Source organism: Dendropsophus ebraccatus, chromosome 5 (assembly GCF_027789765.1).
Source record: "Dendropsophus ebraccatus isolate aDenEbr1 chromosome 5, aDenEbr1.pat, whole genome shotgun sequence".
NCBI classification, from domain to species: domain Eukaryota; kingdom Metazoa; phylum Chordata; class Amphibia; order Anura; family Hylidae; genus Dendropsophus; species Dendropsophus ebraccatus.
The window spans coordinates 11,724,898-11,734,587 of record NC_091458.1 but is presented as its reverse complement, the minus strand read 5'-3'; the positions used below and the strand labels follow the sequence as shown (position 1 = coordinate 11,734,587).

General features: G+C 43.0%; 1 protein-coding gene and 1 non-coding gene across 2 annotated transcripts; one reads left to right on the top strand and one right to left on the bottom strand.

The window, feature by feature from the left end:
- Window positions 1–3,528: 3,528 nt before the first annotated feature.
- LOC138794061 (olfactory receptor 4B13-like) lies at window positions 3,529–7,505 on the top strand. The gene is made up of 3 exons (XM_069972827.1): window positions 3,529–3,532; window positions 5,870–6,769; window positions 7,345–7,505. The coding sequence occupies exons 1-3, from the start codon at window positions 3,529–3,531 to the stop codon at window positions 7,503–7,505; spliced, it is 1,065 nt and encodes a 354-aa protein (XP_069828928.1).
- A 1,608-nt stretch (window positions 7,506–9,113) lies between these two features.
- LOC138794291 (U2 spliceosomal RNA) lies at window positions 9,114–9,300 on the bottom strand. Its single transcript, XR_011363441.1, has one exon. It is a non-coding gene; the product is annotated as a U2 spliceosomal RNA (small nuclear RNA).
- Between the last annotated feature and the right edge of the window lie 390 nt (window positions 9,301–9,690).

The window sequence follows — 9,690 nt, the reverse complement described above, 5'->3', positions numbered from 1 at the left end:
CGGTAGCTGGCCTGCAGTCCCTATTCATTAGTATCCCTTCGGGGACGCGGGATTATCTCCCCGATGTGCATATCTGTCCTTCAGGTTACTTCACTGTACATAGAGCACATTAGTGGATGTCTTTTGGTTGTCTGTGTGGACCTTTTTGTTGTATATTTTAAATGAATTATTAAAAGTTAAGTATTAGACAGTCCTAAGTAATCCATGTACGCCGGTGATTACTCTAGTTCTTCTTGACCACTGGACCTTACGTGATTATGGTGTAACGGCACCTATATTTCCGTTACTTGGATTTTCATTACATGTGTTAGCAGCACTGGCCCCACCCACCTCAGTACTGGCCCCGCCCACCACAGCTCCATCTTCTTCTTTTGTATATACAGAACTGAAGAAGCCATTAAGTAACTCAGCTTTCTCCTGATCCCCAGTTGTTAACTCCCCGTCACCATTATTTAGGGGTCCTACATGCTGTGACCTTGGTTTTTTTGCATTAATATATTTGAAGAATTTTGGGGGTTTCTTTTGCTTTCTATAGCTACCTGTCTTTCCTTGTGAATTTTTGCTGCTTTTATTACATTTTTACAGGTTTTGTTGACTTCTTTGTAATGTTTAAATGCTACAGCTGACCCCTCTGATTTATATTTTTTGAATGCCCCTTTTTTCTCATTTATAGCCCTTCTAACCTCGGTTGTAAGCCATGTGGGATTGGATTTGAACCGTTTATATTTGTTACCCATAGGAATATATTTGGCAGTACAGTTATTTAATGTGGATTTGAAGATTTTCCATTTATTAGCTGTATCAGTATGTGACAGCAGCCGCCCCCAGTCTATGCCCTGAAGTTCTGCCCTTAACCCAGGAAAATTGGCCCTTTTAAAATTAAGAGTTTTTGCCCTCCCAACATGTTTGTCTTTTCTACACTTTAAGCTAAAAGTCATTATATTGCGGTCACTATTCCCCAGGTGTTCATGGACAGTGACATCCCCAACCAGCTCAGCGGTGTTAGAAATAACCAGATCCAACAAGGCATCACTTCTAGTTGGCTCCTCCACAAACTGGCCCAGAAAATTATCCTGCAGGAGGTTAAGAAATTTCCTCCCCTTTGTGGATTTAGCTGAACCGTGACCCCAATCTATATCTGGGTAGTTGAGGTCCCCCATTACCACTACTGTCCCCTCCCGGGCAGCCCGCTCTATTTGTCTATTTAACTGGCCATCTACCTCCTCAGTAATGTTGGGGGGTCTATAGATTACACCAAGAATAATTTTTTCACTCTTTACCTCCTTCTGTAGTTCTACCCACAATGCTTCCACATCATCACAGTCATCGCCCACTATTGCATCTTTTACACTCACTTTAATATCATTTCTGACATACAGACATCCTCCTCCTCCCCTTCTGCCCACCCGGTCCCTTCTGAACAACGTAAATCCCTGAATATTGACAGCCCAGTCATGTGAGGAGCCCAGCCATGTCTCAGTCACACCAACCACATCAATGGACTCCTCCAGAACCAAGGCCTCCAGCTCCCCCATCTTGCTGGCTAGACGTCTGGCATTAGTAACCATACACTTTATATTACCATCGAGTTTAACCGCTACATTATAAGAACTAGGAGTTATTACTGTGCTGTGGCTACAATCATCCCCACTGTTCATCCGCAACATATGGATCTCCCTATCCACTGCTCTTATCCTCCCCCTACAGGACCCTTCTCCTCCCTCCTCATTGTTCTGTCCCCTCTCTAACCTATCTGCCACTACATTACATACTACATTGTCCTCCCTCCACATCCCTAGTTTAAAAACCTCTCCACCCCTTCTAGGATTCTCTCCCCCAGCACAGCGGACCCCCTTCCATTAAGGTGCAAATTATCTGCGCAAAACAGTTTGTACCCCAATGAAAATTCAGCCCAGTGCTCTAAAAACCCAAACCCTTCTTCTCTACACCACGACTTGAGCCATGCATTTAACTCCCTAAGCTCCCGCTGTCTTTCCTGCGATGCACATGGCACAGGCAGTATTCCAGAGAATACAACCTTGGAGGTCCTCCCCTTCAACTTAGCACCTAGTTCTCTAAAATTATTTTTAATAGACCTCCACCTACCTTGTATCCTGTCATTGGTTCCCACATGGACCACGACAGCTGGGTCATCCCCAGCCCCCCCCCAAGTAATTTATCCACCCTTTCTACCACATGCCGAACCCTGGCACCAGGGAGACAGCAAACCATTTGGTTGAGGCGGTCTTGGCGACAAATTATTCTATCCGTCTTCCTGATTATAGAATCCCCTACAACCACTAACTGTCTAGGCCTACCTACAATACCATCCCGCCCACTACTAGTTGGACTGTTCCCCCGGCTGTTAGGGAGAACAGGTTCCACTAGAGCTGCCATTTCTGACACAGACGCCCTTGCATCATCACCTAACTTGGCAATTTTGCTTGGGCATATAGTAGGAGAAGTGGCCTTCCTTTTCTTGGATCCCTTACTGGTCCCTCTAACTACATTAACCCAGCTACTTACTTGATTAAGTTTTGTATATTGGGACGAGATCCTGAGGGTATTGTAATGACAATGGTATATAGGTTATGTAGAATAGGAATGTATCTATTTTTTTAAATGCACAATATTTATGGAAGAAAAATATTATTTTTTTTATTTTATGATGAATATACAGAAATTGGTAAAAAAACGTAAAGGTGGAGGAAAAATAAGTCAGCTGGTATGAAAAAGTTATACTGATTATTCAAGCTTGGAAAAGAAGAACATGGCTGCACATCTCACCCATGTTTGATACTAAAGATTATTCAGCTACATTAAAAACCAACATCAGAAGTTAGTATATAATTTGATCAAACCATATTGCCCCATGTACCACGTGCAGGTCTTCTGATACACATGAGTTCCTCCTCTAGCCATGGTGCAGTGTCCATTGGCGACCACCACCACCGCAAAGCCAGTGCCCATGAGGGGAGCATCCCAGTCATCCAGCGACCCCAGTGTCGCAGAACCAAGCCCCCAGGGCCAGGGCCGCACTATCCCCCACACATGGGTCTTTCCTTGCTTTCCGGGCTTGTTCATTTTATGTATTCTTGCTTTTTTTTTTTTTTTTTTTGGGGGGGGGGGGGGTTAGCACTCCTCACAATAAGACCCATATGTGACCAATTAGCGGGAGGTGATGTGCATGGTAAGTACCTCCTCTTTCCCAGCCTAGCTGGGAGCACATGAAGTGGGCTTTTGGATCTGTTCACACTAGGTGTTGGTTGGCGGCCATTGCCTCTGCCGGCTGTGTCTGCAAGGTGGTGCAGCCCTGGCCCTGGGGGCTTGGTTTAGCTACATTGGAATCGCTGGACCCCTTCCCCCTGTGGGCGCTTGCTTTGCAGTGGTGGTGGTGGTCGCTGACGACCCTGCACCATGGCTAGAGGAGGAACTCAAGTGTTACATGAGGCAATATGGTTTGATCAAATTATATACTAACTTCTGATGTTGGTTTTTAATGTAGCTGAATAAGCTTTAGTATCAACCATGGGTGAGATATAGAAATGTCTCTGTTGCCCCTAGCAGCCTATAAGATTCCACCTTTCATTTTCCAAGGGATCTGTGAAGAATGAAAAGTTGAATCTGATCGGTTGCTAAAGGGCAACTGATCCAGTTCTACTTTACACCCTTTTGATACCCCCCATTCTTAAAAGTAGTGCCCATGCCAAAACATTTCCAACATATGTAGCATATATTATCCACACCAGCTTCATGCCTTGCCACAGTCCAATGTGCAAGGGTAGTTAGAGTTCATACAATGGTTCCTCATGGGGTACTTGTTGTGTGATGTTTTAATCGTTCTTGTGGTCCTTGAGTGGTTTAAAGCTATAGGAAGGGTTCTTGAAGGGGTATATATCACAGAGGATATTGTCCTCTAAACATGATATAAGAAACCTCTAGAGATGAGCGAACCTGGAGCATGCTCGAGTCCATCCGAGCCCGAACTTTTGGCATTTGATTAGCGGTGGCTGCTGAAGTTGGATAAAGCCCTAAGGCTATGTGGAAAACATGGATATAGTCATTGGCTGTATCCATGTTTTTCAGACAACCTTAGAGCTTTATCCAAGTTCAGCAGCCACCGCTAATCAAATGCCGAAAGTTTGGGTTCGGATGGACTCGAACCCGGTTCGCTCATCTCTAGAAACCTCTAAAGCTACTCCCAGCAGCTATCTGTTGCTGAGAGGCAGGTTACCTTTCCTCATCTCTAGTGCATTCACCCTTCAATGGTTGCTTTTTGTTTTCTGTTTCTTAAAACCCTTAGCGGATGTGCAGCTGTTTTTCAACCACCTTTCAGTACTATAGGGCGGGCGGATACCTAGTTCAATAGTAAAACTATGTATTTCCAAAAGTATACATAGTACTGACCAGCATAAGGATCCGTGAATGGTTTTACGCAGCAGCCCTGAAGCGACATGTGAATGCACCATTAGAGTGAGTTTTTTTGGGAGTGACCAAAATGGGGATGGGACGGTCACTCCCATACCCCATCAGGGGTATCCACTAGAGATGAGCGAACCGAAAGTTCGGGTTCGGATGGACTCCAGCATGCTCGTGGTTCGCTCATCTCTAGTATCCACCTTCCCTGGTCATTTAATTTGATGACAGCTTAAACACCCAAAGAGATGCATTTCTTTTTAAAGAAAATAAAGTACAATAGGAAAATCTTCAACTTAAGGTGGTTGTAAAATTTGCCACTCTTTTATTCAATACAATCACTGCGAATCCTTTTTGAATCTGGCCTTTTTTCTATTCCCTTTTTTTCTGTTGCTGGTGGGGTTTTATGGTCTGTCCTAATTGACTAGGTTTTCATTTCCCTTTTTTTGGCCTTTTTTTGGCAGGTTGACGGTCCATTCAGCTCAACTGTTGGATTACAGTAATTTTACTTGACATGTTAAAAAAGTTATATATGTATCTATCTGTCTATATATATAGGTTCTGAGTGTATATTCATTGGGGGCTTTCTTTCATTTCTCTAATATTTTAACAAAAATAAGGAAAGTCCCGCTAAAGTTAGCAACCTCAACTGTCTGTCCTAGGCCTGTCAGGGTCCATGAGAGTCAGAGAGCTGCCCCTTTCCCACCACCTCCTGATCCACCAGCGTACATTGATATCCATGGAAAAAAGGTAATTATACACTACTGATTCACCAATGTCCACTGCTGTCCTGGGAAAAATTGATCTTACGCCACTGGTTTACCGATGTGCACTGCTGTCAATGATGGAAATTGAATGGTTAACTGGCTGATTGACATTTTTTGACACATTTAAAAGAACACGCGTTAACAAATTTGTAACTTTGTAGTAGTCCCAGTATTGTAGCTACTATAGTTTGGCTGTTTTATTAAAATTGGTTTGCATTTGCTTTGCAAATCTAAATGAGTTTTACCCAAAGTTCGCAAACCTCACGAAACAAATTCTCAGCTGCTTTGCTCATCTCTAGTAGAACCCTTTAAAATTTTTATCTTATTTAGGTATTTTCTATTCTCTATGATATTCTCTATAAATAATAGACAAATCCATTTTTTACATAACATACTGTGTAGAGTTGTTATTGCAATACCCTTAGGATCTCGTCCTAATAAACAAAACTCCACCAGTGAAGACGTGTAAGTCATTAATGATCTCATTAGTTACAGTCAGCATTCTGGGCAGAAGTCTCTGGAGACTGCTCCTCTGTCTTTATGTTATTCTGGAGAATTCCCTACCGCCGATATAGTTCTATATAAGATTTACTGACATCACAGTGTAACTACATGAACCGGAGCAAAGCTTTTAGCAATGGTAAATGTGTCCATGGTCCTCAGCATCTATGATTTTGTTCTTTTAGGACTCAAGGAGATGGAGCAGATGAGATATTTATACTCTGTGGTCGCCCTTCTAATATATTTCTGCTCAATATTCTTATCCACATTAATCGTGTATGTTGTATGGACAGAACAATCTCTCCATGAACCTATGTACATCTTCATATGTAGCCTGGTGGGGAACGTTATGGTTGGAAGCTCAGCCTTCCTTCCAAAGTTGGCCATAGACTTGCTATCTGGATGTACCACCATCTCTCTGTCTGGATGTCTGACCCAAGCATACTTTATACAGAGTTGTGGTGTTATAGAGGTGGTAACTTTCACCATCATGGCATTTGACAGGTACTTGGCTGTTGGTTTTCCATTGAGATACCATTCTCTTATGATTAATAGGAAGGCTCTACAGTCCTTGGCTATCATCTGGTCGGGGGTTTTAATAGTTATGTTGGTAGCTGTCCTGTTGGTGATCAGGATAACAATATGTGGTAATGGCATTAATAATGTTTACTGTGAAACATTGTCTCTTACCCGGTTGTCTTGTGGCAGCACAGTCATCAATGACATTTTTGGCACTACTTGGACCTTAGTGGCCTTTATCAGTTCCTTAATGATTGTGATCTACTGCTACATACGGACATTTCTTGTCTGCTTGAAGATCTCTATGGAAGCCTCCCAGAAAGCCATCCATACACTGGTGACCCACATAATGACTTACTCTACTTTCATGGCAGCTTCTTTATTTGTCGCTTTCAGGTATAGGCTAAATAGTGGTTCTGTATCTACTGTGACACACGTTGTAATCTCAATCACTGGTCTGCTGGTCTCCGTCACCATAAACCCTCTGATCTATGGGATAAGGACTGAAGCTTTAAGGATAAAGATGATTCACACTTTAAAGGAAATCATTCAGAGACAGAATTGGGGTAAATCCAAATAATTATTGGTTTACGTTGCCTATGAAATGATTTTATATTGTTATTAGCGATCCCCCAGTGCGCCAAAGTTTAACTCAAGATAAATTAAAGTATTAAATATTTCAGGCTTTATATTATTTATTTTGTTTTTCAAAAATGTTTTAGGCAACCGGGGGCAAGGATTGTTTTCCAGTAATCCTGGGTGGTAGTAGAACATGACATGACATGGTAGTAGATCCAAAACTGTGGCCATGTAAGGTCCAGTCTATACTACATTAACACAGTGGACAGTTAGGGAGATGTAATGTCCCTGACCGTTCTTACTGGCCAACGTATCAGTGATAATGTGGACCTTGGTACTGATGGCTTTGCACTGCGCACGCCTTATCTTGGTGCAGGTGGCCCGCCTGGAGCCTAATGGAGGCTGGGAAAAATGTACTGTGGAATAGCCGCAACCAACAGTTTTTAAAACTGTCCGTCTCCTTCAGCCTGAATGGAAGCATTTCAAAGTGCAGCAATTTTGCAATACTACCATTCAGAAGCATAGCTCATGGATGTGAAGGGGGTATTTGCCTTCTCTCTAGGGTTTGAGGGTTGGAAAGCTGCATGCTTCTCTGGAATGGAGTGGGCATGGCTGATGATGCTGGGGGTGGTGGCCCTCTCACTGGAGAGGTTGATGAAAAGTCAGAGGGAACAGAAGCAGAAGAGGGAGCCTCAGATGTTTGTTGGATTTTCTGGTGTCTGATCCACTGCAACTCATAATTTGCATTTCGGTGCCTTATCATGCAGGTAAATGCTTAGGTTATTGACATTTACTCCTCGCTTGAGGCCCTGGTGGCACAGCGTGCAAACCACCCATGTCTTGTCCTCAGCACTTTAGTGAAAGAAATGTCATCCCAGAGAACTCCTCCGAACTGGCTGTGGCCCACTTAGTTCCTTGCTGGTTCCAGTCTGTCTGCTGTTCTTTTGCCCCCCTGCTCCCTCTTACCCTGTTGCTAGGAATGAGTGACCACCACCTCTTTCTCTGTATTGTCATGGCCTTTCAGCCAATGTGGAGTCTAGGACCTCATCATCACCCCTCCCATCGCCTTCCACCCACTCTTTGCCACCTTCCAAGTCTCTTCACTGCTAAAAGTCTCAGCAATTGGCACTTGGATTTCATCATCGTCAGAGATGTCCTACAATGGTCCTCTTCCCATTTGCACCACCCTTCCCATGTGCTTATTCCCTGTCAGAAGTGGTTGGGCATCTGTGCATTCCAAGTCTTTAACTAGGGCAGGTGTATGGCCTACTAAATCAAGGGCAGCAGAGTCATCAATCAGCAATAGTCATACTGTTTTGCAGATTTGCAAGGGGGTGAGGCGGAGAGGTCACTGTTCTCAGTAGCAGAGGAATTGGTGGAAGACAACCCTATAAAACTAGAGACACTCTGTGTCATAAAATCTACCAAAGCGTTCACTTGTTCTTGGCCGACAGTTTGGCGAACGGTATTTTGTCATAATAAATGATGCTGCTGACCCTGGTGTTTTCTTGCACTAGAGAAAGGTGTTATATTCTCTGACATAGAAGGCACAGATCTACCACATCCCCTCCCTACAGACGCAGCAGCTTCATCACCACCCCCAGCAGCAGCCACATCTCTTCTTTGTAGCTTTCCTTATATTTTTCTTAGAACAATTTCCTAACTCCAGCAACACTTGTATATATTAGCCATTCTGTGATGGCCTAACTGACCAAACGCTTGTATATATTAGCCATGCCGTGATGGCCTAACTGACCAAACGCTTGTATATATTAGCAATGAACTGATGGTCTAGTCGTCCCAACACTTGTATATATTAGACAGGTAGAAGGAGTGTGTTGTCAGCTCACCAACCATGAACTCTCTGGTGCCCCAGATTCACATCTGGCAAATGTGTGGTAGTACAATTCAAAGGAAAGAAGCAGTAATCCAGCACTTGAAGCAGAGAAGTTCATTTATTTTTCCAATGCCAAGTATACAATCAACACCTATGTGGTGTTGCACGTAGGTGTTGATTGTATACTTGGCATTGGAAAAATAAATGAACTTCTCTGCTTCAAGTGTTGGATTACCACTTCTTTCCGTTAAATTAGACAGGCACTGATGGCAACAATTATTTATATTTTCCAAGCACTGATGGCCTAAGTGGCCACAGAATAAAGACTTAAAGACTTCCAGCTCCCGTAATTATGCCACTTTTACAGGCTGATAATATTGTGCACCCATCCCAAGATAAAGTCCAATGACACTCGCTTTCCTGTACATTTACTTGTAGAAACACGAAGAAGGACTATACTAATACTATACTGTATGGCAGACGATTTTTATTTTTTATTTTGCACTCAACCTGGAAGCACTGCAATACCAGCTCAATGCCTGGAGAAAACACAGCAAGCTCTTTATTCTTCTCCCTGTTCTAAAATCCATGTAATATATGGTCCCCAGATAGGGGGCATATCAGATGATAAGATTAGAACAGATACTACACTTGAGTTCCTCCAAAAGGCAGAGAAGCGATGACAGAGGATTTTTGTGCTTTGTGTTCAAAAAGGGATAAAACAAGCCACAAAAAAAATGTACTAAAATTTTTGACAGTTGTGAGTATAGTACTATCAGCCAAAAAGTGTAGATCGGAATACAGCGGGGTATACTCAGTTACCACTCCAAGACTGTCACACTATGCCCCTGGTTAGAATGGATACCACTGGTACTATACTGCATGGCAGATGATTTTTTTGCGCTTTGTTTTCAAAAAAAGGATAATACTAGCCAAAAAGAGAAATGCATTCAAGTTTTAGACAGTAGTCAGTATATTACCGTCAGCAAAAAAAGGGCAGCACAGTATACAACGTGGGTATACTCAGAGTGACCATGTAGAGCTAGATTCAGCTCTACAAAGGCTCTGCAC